Genomic DNA, 27,976 nt, shown 5'->3' with positions numbered 1-27,976 from the left:
ATTCCCAGACTGTTACTGGACGTGTCTGCAACCACTGTGACAGCCGACACATCAAAGCAGCCGCCCTGATACTGTAAGACTAGAGTCTAAATGCTGAGGAATGTAAGCCTGTTGCTCTGGCACACACCGAGAGGTTCATACTTATCCCAGATCACTAAAACGCACATCCGAGTGCCAGTAAAGATGGCACAGTGCAAAGAAAATGGTTTTGGAGTGTGTGATTTCCATTTGTGTGGGAGTGTTTGTGGCTTTTTGGGGGGGATTGGTGGAAGTGTGTGGGGGTGTTTGTTTAGCTCGAGTTATGTTTATTTAAGGGAGTGTGGGTCTTCATGGCGGAGGGTCCTAGAGGTGTAGTTGTGTAGGAGTGAGTCTGTTTGGTAATTTTCTCTAGCCTATTACTGAGCGTGTTCTCCAGCCTGTTTACTAAATGCAAATGTGTTTTGTGCTAGAGAAGGGGCTTGAACAGATTGTGCCTGTATCATATTATCCATCTGTGCGTGAGTGGGTACGTGTGTGTTTGACCCTTACTGTTCTCAGTAGACAGGGCAGTAACTGCGTTGGTTGCTGTGGCATCAGATTTGACCTGGCCATTCTCAAAAGCATAGCCCTCAGTCTCCTGCAGCTGCCAATTCAATCCAAAGAGATGCATGGCTGTGGAGAGAGAGAGACACAAGAGAGAGAAATTATCACTTAAGAATAAAGGAAAAGGATGCAAAGAAAGAGTTGAGAGAGTGAAAACGGTAATATAATCAGTATAAAACAAAATTTGCCTAGATTTTTTTGTGGATGGTTTGCAGGGCCAGTTGCTATGAGTTTACTAGGGTATGTTGATGTGATTTTCTAAGGGGTTTCTAGATGGTTATATACTGGCCCAAATCACCTTCACCCCCAAGTTTCTCAGACTTTATAGTTCCTGGATATGACTTGGGACCCTCTTCATTGTCTATGGAATCTTTACTGTCCATCAGGATAATTGTAGTTTTGAACATCTTTCCTTATTAAGTCATATGATTTGCAGCACAATATAAAATGCTAAAGATTAATACTTAAAGTATCAGCAACAGTAACAGTGATACTTGCCTGTGTATACACCACTTATAATAGAGAGAGAGAGAGAGAGAGAGAGAGAGAGAGAGAGAGAGAATAGTTTTGCTTAAAATCATCACATAATCAAAATGGACAATTCATATTTCCCTTATAATGCAGTTAAAGGAACTCTCTAAGTATCATTGTCGTTTCGAGCTCAGGTTTTAAAGTTAAAATAGCTCTAAAATGGAATATTTGCCTCAGCTGATGAATTTAGTATTAGTGACTGCAAAGAGTGTGCGGCTGCGCTGGAGTAATATGTTTAGACAGCTGCTTTCGCTGTCTCATTTCACTTGTTCCTAAAATGTCTGAATGTTCTCACCAAACCGGTCTATGATTTGGCCCGTGATCAGCTGGGGAGAATGCCGAGGAGGGAAGGGTTCAGTAAATGTACGCACATTGGGATTCAAGGTTTCCGAAAATCACACTGGCCCTGTATACCTCTGACACAAGGATCAGTTCAGGTGTAGCTGGAAACACAAACTGGCTATAGTTCAAGGTGGGTTTGCCAAACATTCTCCCACAGATTCTGCAACAGTTCCCCTGTGGGTAGCACGACCTGGGTGAATCAGCACCCATTTGAGCATGTTTTGTTTCCCTGGTGATGCCTCTAAAGCGCATGCCTGGAAAGGTCATAAAGGATAGTGTACAATCTGTAGGATGCTGTAGGAACTGAGCCATCATGAGGCCTGATCCTTATATGGGGAACTGCTTGGCTGTAAACTGAGAGGAAGTTCAACGAAATGTCAAGGGGTTGACAAAAATACTGCTCAAACATAGTAGTAATGGAGCATTGGGTAGGTTATACATTTTGCAGACATTGAGAAAAACACTGCAGCAATTTGTGGAAGCTTTCTCCAGTTCAATCTTAACCCTACATACAGTAGGATCAAACCCATAATATTTACATTGTCATCCCAGAACCTTAAAAGGGATTGTTCACTCAAAAATGAAGATTCTGTCATGGAAAAAAGCACTATATTTGTCAAAATCTGTGCATTTAGTTTCATTTCCATGGACTTTTAGTTTGTTACTCGTCAGTCACATTTCCCTTTATTTTATTTTCCCACCACTATCTGTTACCATGGACATTCATTTTCGATCACACCTGTTTGTACTCTGTTCATTCTGTTCATTAAATAGTGTATTTAAAGGATTTTTGCCACGATTTGGTTGTCTGAGACAAATTTTGAGAATCCTAAACGATTCCTATAATCCTAGGCAAAAATCAGTAGTCTTTGATCGCTAGTTTGACACATTCACCGACAGCCAATTAATGACGATCAAATTTTACCTCCGATGAAATTATAGCAGTGTCAGAAGATTTGGCGCACAGTCCTGCAGTGTGACTTTTCCTACGACAAACGTCAAATTTTTCAAGATAAGCCGTGATCAAAATTAAAGCTAGAGATTTCTTTGTTAGCCACCATTTCAGTCTCGCGTGTAATGCAGCTCATTGTCACCGAATGTGTGTGGGTTTTCAAGTTTTCAAGCGCGCATCTGTTTTTAGCGCGTCTTGACTGTTGTACAGTCTGACATGTAGGACAGCTGAGATCCCACAGTGTGACATGAGTATCATGTTCGTACAGTCTGACAAGCAACAATCGTAAAGGACTAATATAAATCACACAGCTTAAGTTCCTCTTTAGTTCTCTGTCATTGTCTGGTATTGTTTGTGTGTGCGTGCTGCACACACTGTCATGGTGCCTTTCTATCTTGGATTATCCTCTTTGCTTTGTTTATTAAACTGAACTTTGATCATTTATTATCTATGTTAATTTTCCTTGGACCTAAAACGTTACAATATTATCAAAGCTGTTTAAGATCTTTTTGCTAAAAAAAACCCCCAAAACAAAACAGATAATTTAGCTGTCAACCACTCAGTCTCATTCACAGATTTGTCTAAGCATGAATGATATTTGATAGGATATTCAGAGGCGAAGATTATGTGACTTAATTTCGGTCTGTTTCTAACACGCAGTACAGCTGCAGGAGACTTAGAATACAACGAGTATGATATAAAATACTTTTATGATACTCATTTTGTTCTAATTGGAGCTGAACTGCCTGTCTGTGTATGCATTCTTTTTATGGCAAAAAGAAGTGTAAAAATTCCTCAAAATGTTTTCAGTGTTCAGCAGAAGAATGTAAGTCATGCAAGTTTGACACAACATGAGTGTGAATACATATAGTTTCTTGTTTGGCTAAACAATTCCTTTAACTATTACGCTATTTACAGCCTTAATCTAGTGGTAATTGTAATGTCCCTGTGATTTGTGATATCATTAGTTGATTTTGTCTTGCATTAGTATGAGAATCTCAAAGGAGATACTGTATATGGGTCTCTGTACGTATGTGTGTGTGGTAGCTGTGCTGAGGTGCGCTGCTCTGAGGGGACAGGCTGATCCTCTCTCTGAGTAACAGCAGTGTTAGCTGCAGACGTTGGCTCTAATAAAGGTAATTTAGACCTGCCAACAACCCCCACTGGGTCTCTTCATGCCTCCAGAGCACACACACAACCTCCCCACATAAATCATACTCCTCTTTGTGCTGGTGTATTTGTGTCTGTTTACTTGGGTGCGTAAAGTTTCTTTCTTTTTTTTTTTTTTGTATATGTATATGTATATGTAGATACAGCTCTCCATCTTTTCAAAACATTACACAAAAAAAAATTCTCCAACGACAAGTCACGGTAATGAGAAAGATAAAACATAGAGAGAGTCTAGAAGAGTTGAGGTGCGACACAGTTGCATTAAAGTATTTGAGCAGTAATTGGCTTATGAAATTCCTTAAGCTCATTCTCCAAACTGTCTTTATATCTTTCTATCTGGTTCTCTCTCACTCTTTCTCTCTCATTAAATTAGATACCCGCTGGGTCGGCCCATTCATGGAGCAGCCGATGTCCAGCACTCTGACCTGAGCCGAAGCAGGGGGTTATGGGAGAGTGGGCGGTATTGACTTCTCCGGCAGAAAGACGGCCACCCCCTGCTGATCAGATCGAGCCGCTCGCACACACTTTTGAGCAGGGTGCTCCATTAACTTTCCGCATCATAAACGAGGAATGAGTGTGGATGCGCAAAGTCTCTCGCCTCCGTGCCGGATTCTTGTTGTTAATGAAACTGTTTCTTGATGGTCAACTCGATTCACTTGTTGCAATGTCTGAAATTGAAACTAGTGTGGATGAATAAATAACCTTAAAGAGAGGGATAGAGGATGGGCACGCACAGATTTAAGAGCCGTGGGGTGTTCGGGAATGAACATGCATGTGTATGGAACACATCCAGGCTATTAGAATACAAATGTGCCAAGTGCAAAATAAAAAACCGTCTAGTTCTCTCAGCTGACAAAGAATGTAAATTGGCTGTTAGGCTTTTTTCCTTGTCTCCTTTCCCTCGGTTGTCTCGCGAGTGCTAAAACAGCTAAAGGTGGGTGAGATCATGGGAGGTGGATCGCTTTTTTGATGAGCCCTGGGAACAGCGAAAGATGAATGATAGAGCAGGCTTTAGAGAAAGACCAATTCTGCATGGTTGTGAGAGGAATGAAAGAGGGCAATGGAGGGAAGCATAATGGCTGATCAGTTTGAAGGTGGGCTGAATTAACAGCCTCAGGTGTTTGCAGAATGAATATATGAATGATTAAGAGAAAGTGGAAGAAGAGTTTTCACCAGGGCAGAGTTCACACTCAGAGCGGTAAGAATTACAGTTCAGCTAAATTCAAGGCAACTTATACAAGCCAGGATTGGCGGTTATGTAACCAGTGGGACTTGCAATGCTATCAAGGACCCAGTGATGCTTCATATTAAAATACAGCTCTATATTTCTCACTATATGTCACTTATGATCATTAGGAAGAGGATGGGGACAAAATGGCTTTCTGTGACTCAACGAGAAACTATTTTAAGATATTAGTGGGAGAAAAACAAAAGCAAGCAACACCAAGAAAACTGATAAAAAAAGGAAAAGCGACAGCCGTGAACCGTTGCTTCAACTGTGAGAGTTACACACCAATAAATAAAAAAAAGACTTTCTGCAGCAATAAATCAAGGGCAAAACCAAATGTCCTGCCATTCCTCAGTGTGTTGTGTTGTGAGTACAGCCACTGACAGCCTGTCCCCTGAGCATTTCCAAATCACCCACACAAATTACCTCAACTCTCACCGTCCCTATTTACAATCATCAGCCACTTTTTGCAAAGCACCAAAAGAACATTTTTGTATGCCCATTTGTGGGGGGAAAAAAAATTATAATGTGTTATTAGGTATTTCATCAGTGTCAATCAAAACTTGCTTTTTCAAATTCAGGGTGAACAAGATGGGCAACAGATTTTTGTTTTTAAATGACAGACTATTAATAACTAAAATCATTCAGTGAAAAGTGGGTAGACAAAGCAGGTCTCCAACCTGTGAAAATAAGAGTGCGCTTTGGAAAGACTGTGAGTTAGTATTTTCTCCAGAGTGTCACTACTCATTCATGGAGACAGAGACCAAATGAAAAACTCTGCCTGGCTCTGCCTAAATGTAAAATGCTTTTCATAGGTGTGAAAAGCTGTGAAGTATTTATGAATGGCTTCTCCATCTTTTAAAACACGACTGAGGAACTCTTGGCATGCCATGCTTCCTCTGGCTGGTGTTTAGTCCACTGGGGCCCTTTTATGAGTTTCTCCAGCTTTTGGTTTGAATGGTAAGAGCAATGTGGAGGGGCCATCAGCAGTCTGTTCAGAGGATGCAACTTTTTCACCAAGGGCATCACATTGTTTTAAAAAGGGAATAGTTGAGGAGGGGAGTATAGACGTGTTGGTTGTCATGCTTTGCTCATGAATTATTAATGGGGTTATGCACAAATAATTTACCATGAGCTTCTTTCCTGTTCTGTCAAATAGTCTGTATATTACATGGCTTGACATTAAATTTTTTGCTCACCAGCCACTGTGGCAAGTGGTTTTCCAAATTAACTAGCCATTCAGCATTTTCACTGACCATAAGTAAGAACTGCCATAGAGATATTTTTAATATTATCTCATAATTTGGCAGCAGGTATATGCACGGATCCATTATATACTGTTACACGCCAAGACTAGCATTTTGACATTATTTTGTGTGTGTTTGACTGTTTTAAGTGCAATAAGTAGCAAAAAATAACTTAATTTAGTATTGAGAGGCGCACACTTTAGATGTGAGAACAAAATCTGTGGGAATGAGTAAAATTATGCGCAACACATGCCGAAATTCAAGCCTTGTAACACAACAATATTCATCCGGACCAAATGAAACGAGTTAAGTGTGGTGAATCAGCTTGCTGTCAGAGAGATGAAAAAGTGAGAAAGTGCAGCTGGTACTGTGTATCTATTCGGTGGAAAATGAGTATTGGAAACATTTCAGATATTTCATTATCGATATTTTTGACAACACTTAATTATTTCAGAAGCCTTTTTAAAATACTACAATTGAAAAATGTATATATTATACAAACCAAAGAGAGACTGCGTATATTTGTGTGTGTGTGTGTGTGTGTGTGTGTATGTTTTTGTGATTTATGAGGGCACAAATTTGTATAATGACATGGGTATTACTATGGTATTACGACGTAAACATGACATATGAGGACATTTAATGAGTCCTCATATTTAAAATAGCTTTAAAAACATATTAAACAATGTTTAATTAAAAATGTAAAAATGCAGATTGTTTTCTGTGATGGTAGGTTTAGGGGTAGTGGAGGGGGATACAATGTACAGTTTGTACAGTATAAAAACCATTATGCCTATGGAATGTCCTCACTAAGATAGCAAAAAAAAAAAAATTGTGTGTGTGTGTGTATATATAAGTGTTTAGAAGTGTGTATGTATGGGTATAAACTTTTGTAATTGTCCCATGTGTGAAAAGATGGATCTATGAAATGAAACCTGCTGGACAAACCTTGCTCTGTATCTAAGTGTGACCACCATGCTAGCATGAAGACCTTTCATTACTGTGCTAAGTAAAAGAGTGAGTAAAAAACTCTCTTTCAAGAAGCTCAAGGAGGAGTTAAGTGAGTAAAAAATGACTGGTCTCAGGCCCATTTAGTTAACCTATTGTTCTAGTGAGATTTTAGTGGTGGTTAGAGGAGTCCGTCGACATGTTTGAGGCATCTGGGTGAACCCTCATCTAGTTTTGAAGCCATCTTTCGAGGATGTGGTATTGATCGAGCATTCATGAAAAATCTCTACGTGGCTATGTTAAACCTGTTGAACAAGGACAGAGGGAGAGAAATCTGATTTCCCCATCCTCTGTCTTTCCTGTAGTGTGGGTGTGGGCTTAGTGGAGATGGCTGGGGTCTGACACACCAGATGGGACTGACAGAGAAGAGGCTCTGGGTTTTCTTAGTAGCTGGAAGAGGTGCTGACGCATAGCAAGCAAGGCATTGTTTGCTGTGTGAAACCAAAGAGGAGGATATGTTCTCCATCTGCAATGTTGACAGTGTGAGACACGGTGAGACCAAGACGCTGCATATATTGAACTCATTTTACTCAAGCTATAATGCATTCTTATGCATAATTAAGACACATTCACCTGCAGAAGAACCACTACGTCACATCAGTTTTTACAGTGAAAGTTTGGCTAATTGTTTACTTGATAAACGCTTAGATTATGTTTCTTGTCATTTATGATTATTTTGGTTGTCATGCTTTATGAATCAAATATTACAGTTTTCTTTCTTTTTTTAAATCAGAAAGTAGGATACTTTTCCACACCCTTTGCATAATCCCAACCAGACTAGACAAATTACAAGTACTAAATCAATTTAGTGTTGTACTGTAGCATAATATTTAAGCAATAGATTTATTAGTTTAACCTTAACCATTCAGATTATATGTCACAATGTAAATCCTCATTATTAAGTGCATAAGTTTTGCAGTAAACTATTCAAATAGTTCAAAATAAATGTAAATGTATATTGGAAGGAATAATTCAATTATGCTAAAAGCAGAAAGACAAGTGATTAATATCTCCATTATACAGTATATGTTTTAGATAGTAATAGTTATGTCCGAAACTCGAAGCAGCGTAAAGCTGCAATACAACTTATTTTGTCATTGGCTTTGCTTTCAGTAAACTGTTGTGATGTGTGTTTCTGCTGCTGTGCAGGTGGACGCTATTCAATTACTGTGCTTTGTAAGAAAATATCATTTTGATATTCTCCTGCGGAAACTGTGCCCTATGTTTACACACTCAGGTTTGTTTTTAGGGTAACAGTTCATTTATCAGATGCAAGTAGTGCTGCTTAAGGATTGACAAACTCTTTAAGTAGGTCTAACTTATTATTAACCTAAACTTTATTAATTCTGCGCAGTAATTTGGGAGGAACAGAAGTCATTTAGTTAATGGAAAGTCATTTGGTAAATCTATCGTCGAGTCCATTTGTGGAAACATCTTGAACAGGAAGAAAGAGCGTAGTAACAATGTTCCATTGTGTATTCCCATAACATCAGTCGTTTGAAATAACAGGTTTTGGAACGCAAATTCAGAGGGATAATGAGGTCTGATAATGAAAGCTGGAACGGGACAGGGAACAACCACAGATGAAAGAAAGTGAGAAGAAATCTGTTTTTGGGCTTGTTAATGTTTGTCCCCTACAGGGCACTGTCATGATTAGCTCTCCATATATTTCCATAATTTCTGTGATGCTCTTAAATGTCCTGCTGTGTGCATCTTCAGTAATGATCAGAGCTGCTGAGGGTTCTGGCCAGAGACACCCCGTTAGTTGTAAGCCAGACACGGTACAAACACTATCTTCATAATATCGCTGATAACAACTAACAGCTATGTCATTATGGCAAACAAGGTTGGGACTTAAAAAAAAAACAACATTTCTAAAAGTCACATGATGCATTTCTTCCTTCAAATTTTTTACTTACATGTCTAGGCGTCCAAATAGGCCAAATAAAATGATGTTTTCTTACAAGGCCAGAGCGCAGCTAAGAACATAATTTTGAAGATGAAGATACAGAATGAAAAAAGATGCTCATTATGGGCCAATTATTATGAGACCCTGGGTGAAAAACTTTGCAGTCGTGTCTTGCTCTCTTTCAGTCTCTCTAGAAGGCTGTGATCTCTGCTCTATTAGCAGCTGTATTGACAAAAGCAGCAGACCTGGCTGTGTAGTGTCAGTAAATAGCTCTCTGGAAGCTGCTGAACTGTCTTGAATACAGTGGAATAATTAACTCTGAAATGGATTTAGCTTTATTTCTCTAAAGAGCAAAATTAGCTTTTTGTTATTCAGCCACTCTGCTTGCTGATCACACAGAGAATCCAACTACTTTCTTTAAACCTGTTAAAAACAGCGCTAATGTTGCACAGGCTTTAATGCTGTACATCTTGTCAATCCCAGCAGTGAAAAATTGAACTACAAATGACTTCTCTCAACATGACACAAAAGCGGACAATAATGAAAGGCCACTGAGTGAACAAATGCGTTCCCATTTGGATGTAATAGGGACTCAGTGATGTCCTCACATCCCTTTATGATAAAAGGGGGCCGCTGGATCTCTACAGAACTGAATAGGTTTGGAGCAATACTGCATTGAGAAAGGAAAAAGAGGGCACTTCATTTCCTCTAATTGACTTTGGAGGCCAGTCTTTACATCATCAATACAAAAAAAAATGTTTAGAAGTGTGCCTGTCTGGGCGTGTGTTTCCTGTGTCTGATCACTAAGGAGGTGAAACGTCTTGTGTTAATGTGACTAATTTTGTGCTTTTAGCACAGTTTAGATCAGATCATTTTGCACTTTCCACAAATATTAGTAAGTTGGTGTCCTATTACTTTTTTTAAAAAGCAATAAAGAAACCAATGAATTTTGGACAGAGAACACTTATTTTCACATTATACTAATGTGATTTTATCACACCACAGCAGGCTACTGAGAATAAGAGGATGCAACAACAACAAAAAAAAGGTTTAATTTTATATATGCAACAAATTGTATTTTTCTTTTGATTTTAGTGTGAAATATGTTTTGCATCAGAGGGTATTGTGTGTATTTGTACGTGCAGTCTGAAAGGAAAGCCTGTTTATCTCTCTCTTTCCTGGATTTCTTTCTTTATGTACTTTTCTTCTCTCTTCAGTACAAAATGGCCAGGAGTAAAGAACACCCTCTCACATTATAGCAGAAGAGTGTAGTGAGAAGAGTAGAACAACAAACAGAGGTCCCATGCCTGCTGCATCACTGTCTCATGCAGTCCCACTGCGTCTTTGAGACAAACCAGCCCACCTCACACTGCATAACAGATCTCTACAGGCCATTCACAAATCTTCTCATCAACGTGGCATTTGTATGGAATGAGGAAACAACTGGCTCCATTCAGAGAGGAAGCTTAAACAAGGCTGTCTACATTTGGCTCACAGTACATGATGAATACTGAATGAAAGCGAATTTAAATCCATGACGACGCGACAGGAAAATAACCAAATGTTTGTCTGTCGATGTGGCCATATTCTGCTACTATGGCAACATGGACAAATTGTGCAGGTGACTGAGTAATAGACAAATAAAATTAGCAGTGGTTTCCATGACAACGTAATTGACAAAGCAGTTGATTTTTAAGTAGTACTCCACAGCCATTACATTTTGTACAATAACATTTCACAGGCTTGCTAGAGGGGGTAACCTGAATGAAATTATCGCTACATAAAGTTGCTTAGAAATCAAGTGGCAAATTCTGAATATTGCCAGACAAAGTGGTTCTGGGGGACAGAAGCTTTACTCATAAGTAGCTAAGTAGTGCAAAACTGTGGTTTTGACATCTGTTGCTTTAAACTGATTCTGATTGGCTGTCAATGTATTTATTATTCATCAGCTGGAAAAAATTCCAGCTATATTGCTCCTGTCTGCCTTTACTATTATACTTGTGCTGTGGACTTTGCAATTCTTTTACATTTAGAGAGCGATTTTTAGAACTATATGTTTATTATTGTTATAGTTATAGTTATTGCCCTTGGTGTGAACAGGCAATAAATCATTATTAATAATGGAATAATATCATATGCAATTAAATAGAAATAATTATAATTAAATAAATTAAGATATAAGTTATTTATTTTTATTTAATATTTAAAAAAATATATTATATATTACAAATATAAAATAAAATTATACATATTATGCATTTCTAATGAAATAATTATTTCAGGTTTCAGGATCACCTTGGCAGGATGAATTCTAGTGTTCAAACTGAGTGGAACAGAACAGAAAGGAAAAGCTATTATTATATTTTATATATTCATTATTTTCACACCATCTTCTTTGTTGTGTGCTTTCTATAGCCACACAATGTCACCTTTACTATCTAAAAGCTAAATCAAACTGTTAGCAGGCTAATAAAAGCCCAGTGAAAATGAATTAAATGAATAAAACTAGTTGACTTAACTAGTCAACCAGTCAGTTGTTGGAATAATCTATTTGACCCAATCACACTTCAAAGCATCAGGGTTTCACCTACCAATGCAGTAACAGAGCAGTACAGAGAGCAGCACGGAGACAGCCATGGCACTGAGGGCCGTGCACCTCCATGAGCAGTACTTAGAGGACTTCTTGAACTTGAAGGCGCTGCGGGAGAGTGTGTTGCGGGGCAGGGGCCGTGTAGGGGGCGAGTAGACCGCCCCCGTGGCCATGGTGTAGCCTGGCGTGGCCGTGCTGAACAGAGGAGTGGTGCCGGTGCCTGTCTTAAAGAGAAAGTGCCTGAAAGAGAGAGAGAGAGAGAAAGAGAAGCGCAATGAACATTTACTCTCGTTTTAACAGACATTTGACACATTTAATAAGATTTTTTATTTCATTGAACAGCTTTAGGCAAAAAAGATTAATGCCAAGAATATGCCTGATACAGTTCATCAAATCAGATAACTTTTCATAGAAAGCTCAGTATATTAAGTCTAAATGAATAGTTATAGCAGCACAGATTGTTCACAAAGCGGGGTGCAGTACAGGAAGTGAGGCGTACAACCCTCGCAAAATGCCCTGCTCCTGTATGTCTCCCGCTAAGCTAGTGTCACCCTCTCCTGCTGATTGGCACTTAAAGTATGATTGGCTAACAGAAGCCCTTGGCATGTGGTAATTATGCTGGGCAGATATTACCAGCACATTTATTAAGCTGGCCCTGTCTGTTTGCTTGAACACCACAGTGAAAATCTGGCCTTCTTTCTTTTCAACCTTTACTGAACACATCTCAATCAAAGCCCTAGTGTTTGACTTTCCTTTAGCCTGCTGTGCTTCTTTGCCCAAATGAAAGTGAAAAAATAGGAAATATTGTGTGTGCGTGTGTGTGAGTGAGTGAGTGAGTGAGTGAGTGAGTGCGTGCATGTGTAAGTGGCACTTTCCACTATGAATCTGGAATCAGATGACTGGACTTGAAAGGTGGAGAAAAAGCTTTTTCTAATTAAAAATCACCAACGGTATTGTTTCTTAGGCAGAAGAGGAAATTAAAAAAAAGAGACTTCATTAAATTTAGCATTTAAAGGTCATATTATCCCAGGTGAAGGACTTTAGACATAGTGGCAACCAAGACTAGTTGTTTATATGATATAACCGTACAAGTCCAAATGCATAAATGTGCCTTTTCTCCAGCATTTGTTTTGTATGGTGGTTTGAAATCCTTAGATCAAATTATATTATTTTATTGTGGAAATATTTTTTTTTTGTGTGAAAAATTGTATATAAAAACAGACGAGAAATATTAAAAATAAATCAATTATATAAGGCAATCATACAATGAATATATGCAAATTGTTAGTATTTTTACTTTTGTCATGAATTTAATTTCATAATTGTTTTGCTGGTTAAATTCAGCTTAAACACCTATATTAAAATATTTAATTGCACATTTCCTTATGACAACTACACCCATATGCTGTCATGGTACTTTTCTGGGGAAACCATAGTGTTTAATAGTTTAATAGTTGTAGCCATGTATGTGTCTATACAGAATTAATGGTCACAAAAAGTAATAATAAAAAATAAATAAAAAAATAAAAATATTCACTTGATTAAATATTCACTAATATTCACTTGATTAAAAAAAGAGGAAACTAACACCAGTCTCTCCAGTACTTAACCCTCTCCAATACTTAACCCTTTTCCACAACATGAAATCCCCTCCTTTTGTTAAACAAAACAACTCAAAAGCTTGCAGAGCTAAGCAATTCTCTAAAACTGCATGGTTGTCTGTTCGATTGCATTCTTTATGTTGACAGAATGACCCATGAAGACACTGAACAATGGAACAAACAGATGATTCGAGCTGCGATATCAAATAACACTGAGCACTAAATCCAATTAGCGAGACAATTCGACAATCTCTCTGCATTCTAATGCAGCGACAGAGAGAGAGAGAGAGAGAGAGAGAAAGAGAGAGAAACTGTGCTCTTGTTTTAGTGCAGTAAACAGTTGCTGCCAACTCACTGTTACTCCAATATTATCAATCAACCCAATCAAAGCCAAGATGCTGTGCAAGGCAGTCAGGATTTAATCTAGTAATGCAGGAATATCAATTAAAGAATTAGACAAATTAAAATATTAAAGGCTGTGTAACTTGATTTATGCAAGTGGCGAATCGATTAGCATATTAGTGGATTTTTATTGCAACTTAATTTAGAGCAATTATTCCTAAGCAAGTACCAGTGTCAGAATCGGCTGCCAATCAAATGCCTCTTGATAATTTACATTCATTGGCTAACCGAACAAGGGAAAAGAGATATACGATAAGAGCTTGGGTCAGTGCATGACCGCTTTGTCTAAATTCGTTTGGCTCAATATGAGACTTTGTCCATTTGGTTGGCTCAGCGCTGGCCTTCTGTTTGGGGGTGGCTGTGTTGGGGTGGGGAGTCTGGAGATTTAGCACTTTGGTTGGCTCAGTGTTGGGCTTTGGCATCAGCAGCTGGCACCATGAGAAAACTCAGGAGCACATACCCGTCCCCATAGCCGCCCTCGTGGCACACGGGAGGGAACACATCCATCTCTATTAAGTTGTCATGCCCATTTTCAAGAACTGCTTGCTTTGCTAATTTTCTACATGAGAAAGACAAACAATTAGAATAAAGGTCGTCAGTGCTTTTTGGTGATGAGACAGTCAAGGTATTTCTAATTATAAGTTTGGCAGCAAATCCAAAGAGAAAGAGCTTCCCAGGCGGCACTCACTCATAGCTGAATGTACACCGAATGAAAGACAGACATTCGCACACGAACCCACACATATGAAAAGACTCATAAAATAAATATACTGCAGTTTTATGTTTGATGTATCATTCCGTTTTCCTTTAAATGGAAGCACTAACATGCTCTGATAAGGAGGGAATATTTATTATGGTGAATAGAGCCACAGAATTACTCAAGTGCGCCGAATGACTGTAAAGTGTTATTGGTAGGCTCTCTACTTCCACTACGAGCTAAGTGTGAGAATATATTAATTACTGTACTTCCTCTATAGTCAATAGCATCCTCTGAGAGAGAAATGTGTATCTCTAGAGATCCATATAATCTGAAGTAGTGGTTTTCAATTGGTGGGGCCGTGACCCTGAAATGAGTCACAGATCTGTTCTGATAGGGTTGCGGGTAGCGGGCAAAAACAAAGCTAAAGGTCAAAAATAAAATGCAACTAACCTTGTAATTGTGTTTTGTTAGGATAGAAAAATAGGCTAATCAAATTATGTGAGGGAGAAGCAATGCTTCCCATATCCTTTGTTGTTGACATCAAAGGCTATATATGCGTGCATCATCCTACTGTATTTGGATGAAAATTCATCTGTCGATTGGTAGAAGATTGTGAAGCAAGTTAAATACCAACATGGACAGGTTGTGTGACAAGCCCTCATCCTCAAAAAAACATTTTCTCTTTTTCAAAAATGTAGCATTGTGCCAGTCGAAGTCCAAAATTGAGAACTACTGATCTAAGCCATGGTGCAATATAGAATTTTTCATTCCTCTTCACTAATTTACTTGTGGGATGAAAACTGATGCACGGGATTCCAAGAGTAATTCGGTATGACTTTACACCTAACCTTTTGGTTTTCCCCGCATAACACCACTATGACCTACGCTCTAACCAACTCACCCTTCTGACCTCATAGCAGGAGTTCAAACCTTTACTTCAAGTTTTTACAACAAGTGACTTGCTGACATGTAACTTAATAACATGACTTGACCATATGTTTGTCCGTCTTGAATTACACTGGCCTGCTTTTATACAAACCACACAAGTATTACAACAGTATTTAAACGACTTGTGTAGTTTCAAATTCATTTTTTGCCCCATTTTTGAGACAGTGATTAGAAAAAGACAAACTCTGGGAACTGTAACACTTGAAAGATCTATTTATTGTGAGTCATGTTGTCATGAAAATGTTACATGTTACATTTTATTATAATTGCTGACAGTTCATATGCCGTTTATAGCCATTTAACAAGGGGTTTTATCACAGTTAAAGGGATCATAGCAATAATTTGGTGGTGCATGCTTGAAAATAGTTTTTAAATAAATGCTGAGATTAGACTCTGCAGTAAAAATGTTAATATATAGTAGTTTCGCCACCCACTTAAACTAGAGATAATAGAACACACATGATGAAAAAGAGATAACATTTCCAGCTGTAGTATCTGTGGACTGACTGGGGCATCTGTTGTTTAGGTATAGGACAGGAATAATGTTCCTTTGACACAGAAGACAGCGAACAGGGAGCATGAGGGACGGGATAACCATTGTTAATTGATTACAGCAGGCATGACATCAGGCTGGAAATTGCTATGCTAATCCATGTATCTCCTTTCACGTTTGTCATCCTCTGACAAATACCTTCACAGAAGATTTTGGAAGAGCGAACGTGTAAAGGAACTAGAAAATAACTTAACAATGGTTAGGAGATAGTCTACTTAAAAGATAATTCAAATTCAAAAATTTTCAGTCATGGAATTACTATTTGACACAGTGAAACGTTTAGATGAGTTAATGTGATGAACTGAATAATGTGGAAACAGAATTTCCTAATCTTCTGACAAGGACCTATGACCTTCAGAATAAATATACACTTCTTTTGTTCTTAGACTTCTTTTATATCGCTTTTATGCTTCATTCGTGCTAACCAAAAGCCCTGTGCTTCACCCTTTTGAAAAACTACATCTATATTCAATCTACAGGATATATATCTATAAACTAGATCTCTCATAATAAACTACAGTAACAGGCCTGAATGATGTTAAAATTCATATTTCCACTCCACATCAGTGTATGGAGGCAGAAAGCGATAGAACAAATGCAAAGACAAAAAAAACGAAAACAAAAAAAAACCATCATAACCTCTATGTGAAGGAAAATGCAAATGGAGGCTATTGTTATTCCCAAGAAGCCCATTCTTTCAATGCTGCCTGCAGTGTATTCTTCAGCAATGCTACTGTGAACATTTGCAAGTTATACAAGTGACAAAGGACAAAGTGTCAGTGCTGAATGATCCATAGCACTTAGATAAGCCTGTACTGAGGGGCATCTCACAGTTGCTGTGTGTTTTGTCTATGCGGATTGACCCTGACTGTTCCTTGTTCATAACCTGGGGGTGTAGATCATAGATAAATTAACAAAACATCTGAAGGCTCTTGACAGTTGGGAAACTTGGCAGAATGGTGTGTGATTATACTCTGCACACAATCCTTTATGAGTCATCAGGCTTTTATACTTGTTTTTAATTACAATAACACCTATTGAAGTTATATTGATGGATGCTGCTTTAATGACAATCTGTGGCCAGTTGCTTATACTAGTCTTAAAAGTTAGTCATCTGTTTTTTTCTTAAAGACTGCTCACAACTTTTTAATTAAGATTTTTGATAAAATCTGATGGCTCAGTGAGGCTTCCATTGCCAGCAAGATAATTAACACTTTCAATGCCCAAAAACGTACTGAAGACGCATTTAAAACAGTTTATGTGACTACAGTGGTTCAATCTTAACTTTATGAAGCGACAAGAATACTTTTTGTGTGGCAAAATAACTAAATAACAACTTTATTCAACAATTTCTAGTAATGGGCGATTTCAAAACACTGCTTCATGAAGCTTTATGAATCTTTTGTTTCGAATCAGTGTTTCAGAGCATGTATCAAACTGCGAAAGTCACGTGATTTCAGTAAACAAGGCTTCGTTACGTCATAAGTGTTTCGAAATTTCAATAGTTCACCACTGGAGGGCGTGACTTAGCAGTTTGATACACGCTCCGAACCACTGATTTGAAACAAAAGATTCGTAAAGCTTCGAAGCTTCATGAAGCAGTGTTTTGAAATTGTTGAATATTGTTGAATAAGGTCGTTATTTATTTATTTATTTTTTGGCTCACAAAATGTATTCTCATTGCTTCATAACATTACGGTTGAACCACTGTAGTCACATGAACTGTTTTAAATGTCTCTTTAGTAGCTTTCTGGGCATCTGGAAGTATTAATTGTCTTGCTGGCAATGCAGGCCTCACTGAGCCATCGGATTTTATAAAAAATATCTTAATTTGAGTTCTGAAGATCAACGAAGGTCTAGAACGACATGAGGGTGAGTAATTAATGACAGAACTGTCATTTTTGGGTGAACTAACCCTTTAAGATGAAGTCTTAACATAGTGGTTAAGTTTATGCAACTGGCCACTAATGTCTGGTTTTGTTTTGAAGCAATAAAACCTACTCTTCTAAACCACTTACCAAAGAAAAATACAATAAACAAAGTAAAGAATCAGTAAATGTTCAATGTGCACTCAGTTTATTGCCTTTTGCTTGAGGAAGTTTACAGGAGATTTGTGTAAGACTGGCTTTAATTACTTTTCCTCCGTATAGCAAGAATGTATCTACAGAAAACGAGATTTTGTTATCTCTTGTGATGGTGAAATTCGTGAAGTCTATCTTTAGCTGTCTAACCTCTGAGGCGTGACATGGGAACTGACCTATGAGTCAAAAGTACTTTGAGATTCACATAGGGGACTCCTGTGTGTGGCTGATGTGCACTTTGCTGGTTATCTCCACATGGAGAACAGCTTGAAAATAAAGCCGTTTTGCTATGTGCAAAATTGAAATCACGGCCAACACAGAGTATGTTGTGAGATGTGTTATTTTGCCTAGAGCGAGGTTTTGGAATGTCAAGTGCTTCAGATCTCTCCCTCATTTCAAGATAAATCCATTACCACTCTATCACTAGCAGAACATGTAGTTTACAGCCTATAAGAAGCAAGAATTCACCACGCATTAAACAGCGGTAATAGATTATCGGCAGTCAAATGAAAGATAGATGAAATTTGGAGATGATCAAAAATACAATAAAACAGATGTAGTCAAAAATTAATGATTACCCACATTTTAATCCATATGCAAAAGGAACAAATAGACAAAAATGTGGGAAATATGTTACTCCCTCTCGAATAGTCTATCAAAAAAAAAAACACGTATTATACAAATTTGTATTATATAAATAATATATAATATAATATATACAGTAATAGTATATAGTAAAATGCATTTCATCTAGAAAATCAGTAACTGATAAAATTTATGGATTGAAAATGGAAATCCTGGAGTGGATGGGAGGGTCCAGAAGAAGGTTCGCCAATTGCCTGATTTGTTTTTATATTTGAAATGCTCAGACACTAAATGCGGAAAACATCCTTGTGTAGAGATCTTGAGATATTTTAATCAGTTAAGGACCGGCAGGTGTCTCAAGAGGATTCTCATGTTTCTCCTTTCCCCACTTTAACAGCATCATCAAATAGCGTAGAGAGTAAAGACAGTAGAGTGAGGTAATTGACCGTACGAGAGCCAGAGTCATGATCGTTTAGAATTGACTGTTTAGCACAAATTGTGCACAAATTACAAGAATGTGAAAGCATATGCTCAGATGTGGTCTGCATTTTACCACATGGTTCATGACAATGTCAATAATGGCTTAAAGGTACAGTCAGTAATTGCTAAACAATGCCAACCTGAGCCCTGGGAACCAATCGTTCATGCTTGTAAACACAGGGAAGTGCAGCATATAGGAAATGTGTCATCAGAGCAATTAACTATACCTAACCGCCTAACAAATTCTGAATTGTTCCTCTAATGAAATTGATGTAAAACAACTACCAAATAATGTCAAATAATAACTTAACCGGGTGCAAGTCAATTAGTAGGATGCATTTAGGGACTGGACTGTGCAATTTTCTCCAAAGGCTAATGCAGTCTACTTCTTTTTCATTTCTTCAGCCAGAACCTTTTGCCTCAACAAATCAATGGACTTGTTCAGGGAAACATGTTGCGAAGCGTTTGCATTTCCACTCTCTGCTAGCACGTTTTCATCCATTTACTAGTGCTGATGTTTTTCATTATTTTCATCTAAACTTCACTGTTGTGCCTGTGCCTGTTTTGTTTATTTTAACTCTAAAAGTCAGTCTGTATCATGTAAACAGTTGTTAAGTAAGCTCCATGTCTAACTTGGAACACGGCACCTTTTGAACTAATTCTGCCACGCAGACAATGTGTTTTTGAGCGTAACTGAACGAGTGTGTGTTTTCAGAGTGTTTATTTGGTAAGAAGATGCAACACCACAGTTGGATTTACAAGCATCTGTAAGTGTCAGAGAACCTACTGACTGTGTGTGGTCTAGTTTGGTGTTCTTCTGTGAGATCTCACGATATAAACAGACATTTAAGCTCTCTTGCTAATATCTACATAATTCTTTGTCAGTGTGAGTGGAGGAGTGCCAAGGATAAGGTTTCGAGGATATGGTGTGACCACTGAGACAGAGAAAGAAGAACAAAAACAAACAACAGAGCGAAAGTTGGAAAAGAGACAGAAAGCAAAACAATGGGGATGAACAACAATGGACTAAAGTGCAGACATCTTGCTGTGGTTGACACGACATAACGCAAAAAAGCAAGACGACCACAAAAAAATTAATACAGTATAACGTGAGAGAGAGAGAGAGAGAGAGAGAGAGAGAGAGAGAGAGAGAGAGAGAGAGAGAGTGGTGAGGAAAACAGAGAAACAGAGGGAAAGACCATAAAGGAAGTGTAGCTGTTGGATATTCCTGTTTTGTGACCACTGTGTCCATGTGAAGGGCCATGAAGTAAAACTTGAGGGTGGCGGTGCAGAGGCAGGTATGTTATTCCTGGATCTCTTAACACCATGTTTGCACTGGCACTCATAAAATATAAATTCAAAAGCAAGCCACTCATCACACACTGCATGCCTATAGACCTTAGTCAGGGTACATTTAATGCAATTAGAAGGATGTGAGTCTGTACAGTCTGTTTAATGGGTTGACGTAATGTCTTATTTTAAAACCTATTTTTTGTCCACTATATTGTCACAATACCAATATTTCAGTAACCTACACCAATGTTCATTTAATTGTATTAAATTAGGTATTAGGTTAATGTTATCACATACTAACATATAAATATTACTATAAATATTAATGGCATTTAACCTTTAAATATTTCTCAAAAATATGATCTATTTTTAACCTATTTTTGTCTGGTTTATGTGTGTTGTCTTAAGACAAACCAACTTACAAGAAACCTTTTCAAAAAGCATATTTTCATTAAGAAGTGCATTTGAGCATTTATGCGTAAAGCCATATTACAGCATTACACGCTACCTGCACTGTAGCAAAATACTGTAGAATGCTGCATTTACTTTATTTCAGTATCATCTTGGAACCAATCCCTCCCTTGAACATTTTCAGACAGGCGATTTTCAATATTTTGTTGGCTAGATATTGCGGTACCATTAGCCACTGAACGGACTGTACGTCTAGCCCTCAAAGCCTTGCTCCCATTTACATCAAATTTAATATGCTGTCTATCCAGACTAAGGTCTATGGCTTTCAGTCTGTGGAGAGGAACTGAGGCCGTCTTTCTTTCTCTTGACTGCCTTTCATCAAGTATTTTTAAAGAATGGCAGTAAGACATTTAGCACAATGACAGCATCACTTACCAAGTGCTCCAAAAAAGTTTCTGGAACGACCGGTATTTCTCTCTCGGCACCCACCCCCACTATCTGTCTCAGTGCTTATATCATGCAGGATGAATGAAAGGAGTGCTAGGTGGTAACATCCCTTAATGGGGTAGGCTTAGACATTATATATACAGTGTCACTAGAAAGAGTAGATCAAAAACAGAGAGAGGCCATTATGGAGCTAACGTTCAACCTCCCGAAACAAAGCGCTCCCTTCTGCTAGTTTTTAAAGACCCCTCAGAGTATCCTCCAAGCTTACAGCCTCACTGATTAATGGGGGAAAAACAACCAAGCCGTATCCTCCCCTATGCTTGGCAAGGCCTCAGTCACTCACACTCTGGGATGTTAGCAGAGTCAGCAGAAGCACTTTTTGACACTGCCATATTATAAACCATTTTGTAAGACTGATGATAAACAGAAACCTTATTTTGAGTGATGATGGTCAAAAATTAATCTATGAATGATGAATGTAAATTATACAATCAGGCTTGTTAGTACGCCTACTTGTTAACTTTATACTTGATGCATTATAAAATAAAAGCCCTGCAGTCACACTGCTTTGAGATAGATATGAAGGTCACATGTTCTGCTTTGTGAGCAATGTCAAATAAAAGATCTGTCCATATCACAGGTCACACTTTGTGGGATGTTACTGTGCTGGTGTGTGTGATTGTGTAACTGACCTACTCTCCAGCGGCACATTGCTGCCCAGGACCCAGCTGTCCTGCAGCGGCACTGACTCGGGTGTGGTTTGCAGTTCGGCGGGGAGGGCGGCCGGAGGGGCCGGGCTCACGTTCCTGCGGCTACTCAGAGAGTTGTGGTTCAGCGCCGTCACCGACGGCTGCTGCTTGTGCGGAGGTGGCACTGGTGGCAGTGTGGACTGGCCCTGCTGGTGTTGATTGGACGGTTGATCTGTGGAAAGAATCAAACAAAACTGGGTTAACCAATGGCAAGGTGGCGAGGTAACGCTGTGCAGATGTAATCAGTTGTCCTTGGTAATTAACCGTGGCAGTTAGGCAAATGTGTCTGGATGAATGTGCTTTTGCCAAAGAACATCTGGGACATATTACAACAGGGTGATGATGACTTTAACCATTTAGTACCCATCCCCACCAGCTGTCGAACTGCTGAGTATATGATGACAACGACACATATGCACGCAATCATACACATATAAGCATATGATCGAGCATATTAAACATCCACTTTCAGATGTGCCGGGGACCGCTGCGGCACTTATCTGTCATAACTGCAATAAATCTACCCTTGGGTTTGTTCGGGATTGCACCATGTTAATGAGAAGTGTATGAAGAAGCAATGTTTTGACTAGTGGAGATTGTGAGCAGAGTAGGCACTTCATTGCTTGAGCTTAAAGGGTTAGTTCACCCATAAATTAAATTTCTGTCATTAATTACTCACCCTCATGTCATTCCAAACCCGGAAGACCTCCGTTCATCTTCAGAACACAAATTGAACATGATATTTTTCATCCTCCATTGAAAGCAACAAAATTACCAAATTCAAGGTCCAGAAAAGAAGTAAAAGTATCATTAAAATAGTCAACGTGACTACAGTGGTTCAACTTTAATATTATGAAGTGCTGAGAATACTTTTTGTGCACAAAAAGAAAACAAAAATAATAACCCCTTGTCATCCTCCTATGCTGTTTACGTTCACTGCTTCCAGGTTCTAAGTCAGAACGCCGGCTCAGTATTGGCCGGCTCCTGCGTCAGCATCACACGCATACCAATACTGAGCCGTTCTGACATAAACATGGAAGCTCTGCAACGTAAATAGCGTAGTATTCTCGTTGCTTCATAATATTAAGGTTGAACCACGGTAGTAACATTGATTATTCTAATGATGTTATTATTACTTTTCTGGACCTTGAATGTGGTAATTCCGTTGTTTTCAATGGAGGATAAAAAAAAAAAAAAAACTCTCAGACTTCATCAAAATATCTTAATTTGAGTTCTGAAGATAAATGAAGGTCTTACGGGTGTGAAATGACATGAGGGTGAGAAATTTCATTTTTGGGTGAACTAGCCCTTTAAGACCGTATTTCAGATATAGTTCACCACAGTTGAAAAATGCCTAGAAAAACAATCTTAAAATCAAGTTTATTTATATTATTGTACTGTACAGGTGCAATTGCATAGACAAAGCTACAGTGTATGTTTACTCCTCATTTCCCCTCTTTTTTAGCAACTTTCTGTCCTTGTCATCTTTCCTAGACTCTGTTTTCAATCAGTCTGATCCCAAGTGGACACAGTTAAATGCAGGTGTAAATGGGGTCTGAAACCTTTGAGCTTGTCCACTTTCGACCACTTCCAGAGATAGTGAAATCAAAATGCCTACTCACTGCCCACTGACCTCACCAAGTGACCACTTAACACCAGGTACAAACAGGGCCCTAAAGGCTCTAGACATGCAGTGTATTATACTTAATGTGTATCATTGCTGGAGGCCCATAATCAGAACCTTAAAAGCACTTTTGCAAACTCCTTAAAACACAAACTTCTCTGGTTGAAGCACAGAGGTGAGAAAAATGGGAGGGTTTAAAGACTGACTAAGCTGTGTACTTAGCATTAGCCTACAACTACCTACGTCGATTTAGAATCAAGGATCTTAAGCGGCATTTGTCACATCGTGAGGGATCACGTCCTCATCTAAACCTCTGGTGAGTCAAATCTAGAATGAGAAATTGAGAGAGAGAGCAAGAGATTATGTGCTGTAACTTGAGGCCACAAAATCCTTTTCCTTGAACATAGATAAGATGAAACACAATGATATGTATGTGCAGCAGCCTTTCCAGAAAGACAAAACCATTGCTCAACTTCCTGCGCTCTTCTGTGTTACTCATATAGCCTTCTTTGATGGCAGTTTGATACAGCAGGGTCGCTATAAGAACTAAGCAGAATGACAAACAACGAGTAAGTGAGTGTACACTGCGGCTGAGAAGCTTCTGGCAGATTCGGACTGCAAATGTTCTCTGGTGTGACAAAGCCATTTCATGGCGTCTTTGACCTTTTCAAGAGCTGCCTGTGCCCGTTTCATTCACTCTCATCTGTTTCTCTCTTTCAAACATCTTAAAGACACTCATGCTAGCAAATTATAGTACAGAGGGTTATAAGAATGTTTTGACAAGGGCTCTCTTTGGGCCTTTTCTTCACTTGTTTCTTAGTCTGAAAACCCAAAACCCAATCTGTAACAACAGCCCCCTCCACCCCACCCCTTTATTACATTGCCAAAATAAAAAAAGCTATTATTTATTACCAAATTCTTAATTGTTTTTCTCACACAGTAAAAAAGTATTGTGCAAAATGTACAAGAAAATTGATGAAAACCCCTCCTGTAGGTTGTTCAAGGTTGCCAAGCAACATTGGAACTTGCCACATTATTATAAAATTCAACAGATGTGTGGTCACAATGTCACAGGTGTGCAAGTGTGCATACATTTATTTTACAATGGATTCAGACTAGTCAGATTCAGAGGTTGAATTTTCTGCAAAAAATAACACTATTGCGATATATAATGTTAGCATGATATGTATGATTTTTGTCAAACAGCTCACCCCTAATGACGATGAGATTTTAGCCCGGCGGTTCAGGTGAGTGTGGCTGATCATGAATCAAAGAGCTCAACAGAGGATGTTCTGACCACCCCCGCAGTATACTGGGATACAGTGTGCTCTGTTCAAGTAAAAATGTGATGTGCTGAGAGAATAAGGAGAGTAGGAAAGGTTTGCTGAGAGGCTGAAACAAGAAGACAGGTGTGGTATGGATTGCTTAAGGCAACACATAGATACATGAGTGCAAATCTGTTGGGAATCACAACACATCTAGCTTCTAGCTTTTGTCTGAGGGCTATACACATGTACTGTATCCCCTCTAAAAGTCATCCACACAAACACAAAACCTCAAGATGGGCTGTAACCCCCGCCCCACACACACACACAAAAAAAAACAAAAACAAAAAAAAAAACAAGGATTGATCTATTCTTTGACCAAAACAAAGCAAGTACCTGAAACCCAGAGGCAGTGAGAGTGCACAGACAGCTTTCAGATTGGATTCTCATAACATACTCGAGGGACTGCATGCATACATTTCCATAGTCTGGGTGTACTCATTCCATTGGGTCCTATCTACTTTGTAGCTGCTGGCTTCAAAGAGCACAACAACCAAATCAAAACAATGGAGGGAGAGGAAAGAGGGACCGATGAGCCTGTTAAAATTCAATTTCCAGCCTCCTCTGCAACTGCTGGCGCATGGTACTACTCACTCCCATGATAATCAGACTGTCAGACACACAATCCTTGTTGGAAAGGTGCTTTTCTGTACTAAAATGGCTTTTGTCCCCATAAGTAAACACAACTCTATATGCTTCCTGTGTTATTATGCCTAAGGATAGGAAAGATACACTTACCAAGAGGGGTGACAGAATTTTAGCCCAAAGAACACAAAGGCACACTGTGGCTTGCAGTCTTCTAAGTTTGGAAGGAAACATTCCAATAAATAATACAGCACTGCAACTGTTTAGAGCACATCTACAGTATATAGAGGTTAACCCAAGAATCAGGCAGGCTGACAAATGGGCACAAAAAAAAAAAAAAAAAAATCAGACTCTTTCGTGTAAACAGTTTGTGCTGAGGTTAATAGTTGGCCTATATGGGTGTTGCTTAGTCATACAAACAGTAACTACAGTATGTTTAACATGTTTCATTTCATATTTAATATATTGAGCACAAGTGTAATGGTGCATTGGCCAAAAATATATTTTTGTCTTGTTTTACCGATTAAAAAAAACAACAAAAAAACAACAACACAAGAGTCGCATAAAATATTAAGAATTGTTTTCAGAGAATATATGTGACACGTCGTGTTATTTTGAGTTGACTCAAAAGACACAGTGGGCCAAAAATATGACAGATTTTAGTATTTTTCTTTTCATCTCTAGATTTTATAGAGTCTCATCTTTTATATTTTCATCTTCATGTTGATGTCTTAATTATTTAATGTTTGAAAAAAAAAAAAATGATGATAGCCAAATTAAAATGATTTCATCCCAGCAAAGGTTTGGAATAGAAAGAAAGCTGAATGAGATTTTCATTGCATAAATCATAGTTAAAATATTATCAGGAAGCACTGCCAAATTGTTTCTCAGGATATATCTAACCAAATTTTTACAGCAATAAAATAAACTGGCAGTAATACTGTATTGTGAGAAATCTTATCTTGCACAATTTAGCTAAACAAGTAAATTAATCGTAGAATGTTTAAATATATTTACTGGAAAGCAAGAACAAAATACTGATTAATAAAATTGGGTTTTGCAGTGCAGAACCATAACTAAGATTTCTCAAGTAAAATAAAAGCTTTCAAATCTTTGTTTTAATCCCAGAAATTAGAGTTATGACCTGAAGCCACACGATGCAACAGCAGACATCAAATTTTATTTAATAGTCTCTGGCTGTTTCTTGCCAGGCTAGCAGAAGTTGAATTAAATAAAGAGTGAGTAAATTAAGTGTAGGAGGAGACGATTATGTGTGCCGATCTGACAAACTCAGCATTTTCAGCAATTGCTCACCTTATCTCCATTTAATATCAAGGGAGAAAGTTACATAATGTATTTAGATATACAGTACGCTTACAGACACACACACAATCTCAAACACACACACACACACACACACACACACACAAAAACAAAAAAAAACTGTGGGGCGACAACTTTATGGCTGTTCTCTGAGACAGCTCTCCAATACGTCTCAATTTCGCTGCCATATGTTTGCAACACAGGTGCCATTCCAGAGCGTGGATGGACATTTGTCACGCAGCAGGCCCTGTTAGCCCCATCACGTCTGTCGTTCTCCAGGGACTCTGCATACAGACCCTTTACATGCCCAGTAACACTGACTTAAGCCCGCTCTCTGACCTCCAGGCCTGACCCCTCTCAAAAGCCCATCCATGCTCAGACGTCAGCCTGCTCTGGTCTCCTCTGGTGAAGGGGAGTGTAACCCAGCCCGTGTCTGGAGAACATAGTATTTGGATAGAAGGCCTGGTCATGTCAGTCCCTGACGATGGATGGGACAGATGCAGGTTTTATGGCACCGAAACACGATCACTGATGGATGACCCTGGTGGCTGTAACTCATGGGACATGGCCTGTCATGCTCGTGTGCAGCAAAAATATTTTAAGAGCCATTTGATTAGGATTTCACAGGCAGACCTGAAATTACAGCCAGTGCAGTTTATCTCCTAATGGGGCTGAGTGATAGCTATTAAAAAAAAAAATAATAACGAAAGTGCTGCTTATCTCTACCAGCACATCTTGGGCCTGGGCTTGTATTTCAGAGATGGTTCATCAGCAGACATTTGACCTGCAGTGGATGCGTGTGTGCGGGAGACAGTGTGTGCAAGGAAACGGAAACACTAATGCCCTGACACCCAGAGTGTCAGTGCTTATATCCGCGCTGTCAAACTCTAGATTACCTCACATGTCCTTCACCCACACCTGTCAGAAAGCTGGGAGCATTCAGAGAGGCCTGTCATATCGAACATCAACCCCCCTTCTTGTCTTTTCTCAATGCTCATTTTGTAAACCTTTCCTCCTGAAAGAGGCTTTACAAAAGGAAGGCCTGAGTCGCTCAATGGGGAACGTCCATCACCGTCCATCAATGTCTCTTTGCTGCATCGGCTCACAATGGCGGAGTCGGACGAAGGGGGTGCGATGTAGTTGGACAGGAGTTGTGTGTTGTAGGAAGGAAGAGAAGTGAATGGCTAAATGGGGTCTAATAGAGCTGTGTTCTGTGAGAGGCAGAAATCCAAAGGAGGACTGAGCTTTTGAGACGGGCTGTCGGTAGTATATCCACAGTGGGATATTCATAAGGGTAATGAGACCGTTTA

The 27,976-nt window shown here is 38.8% G+C and overlaps 1 protein-coding gene across 8 annotated transcripts in view; it reads right to left on the bottom strand.

Moving 5' to 3' along the window:
* tenm3 (teneurin transmembrane protein 3) overlaps positions 1-27,976 on the bottom strand; it is a 284,146-nt gene that overhangs the window by 89,105 nt on the left and 167,065 nt on the right. For 5 of the 8 annotated variants that reach the window (XM_067404649.1, XM_067404648.1, XM_067404651.1 and 2 more), the window contains 3 exons: positions 21,753-21,981; positions 11,561-11,799; positions 529-651 (listed from right to left, as the gene is read on the bottom strand). In XM_067404649.1, the coding sequence (XP_067260750.1) occupies positions 529-651; positions 11,561-11,799; positions 21,753-21,981 (591 nt within the window). Of the gene's footprint in view, positions 1-528; positions 652-11,560; positions 11,800-14,022; positions 14,073-21,752; positions 21,982-23,676; positions 23,707-27,976 lie in introns of those variants that run through there. The other 3 variants (XM_067404655.1, XM_067404654.1, XM_067404653.1) reach the window with 3 other exon arrangements.

The sequence above is a fragment of the Chanodichthys erythropterus genome, chromosome 12 (assembly GCF_024489055.1).
Source record: "Chanodichthys erythropterus isolate Z2021 chromosome 12, ASM2448905v1, whole genome shotgun sequence".
In the NCBI taxonomy this organism is placed as follows: domain Eukaryota; kingdom Metazoa; phylum Chordata; class Actinopteri; order Cypriniformes; family Xenocyprididae; genus Chanodichthys; species Chanodichthys erythropterus.
Note: the sequence above shows the minus strand (reverse complement) of the source record. Positions and strands in the feature narration are given on the sequence as shown.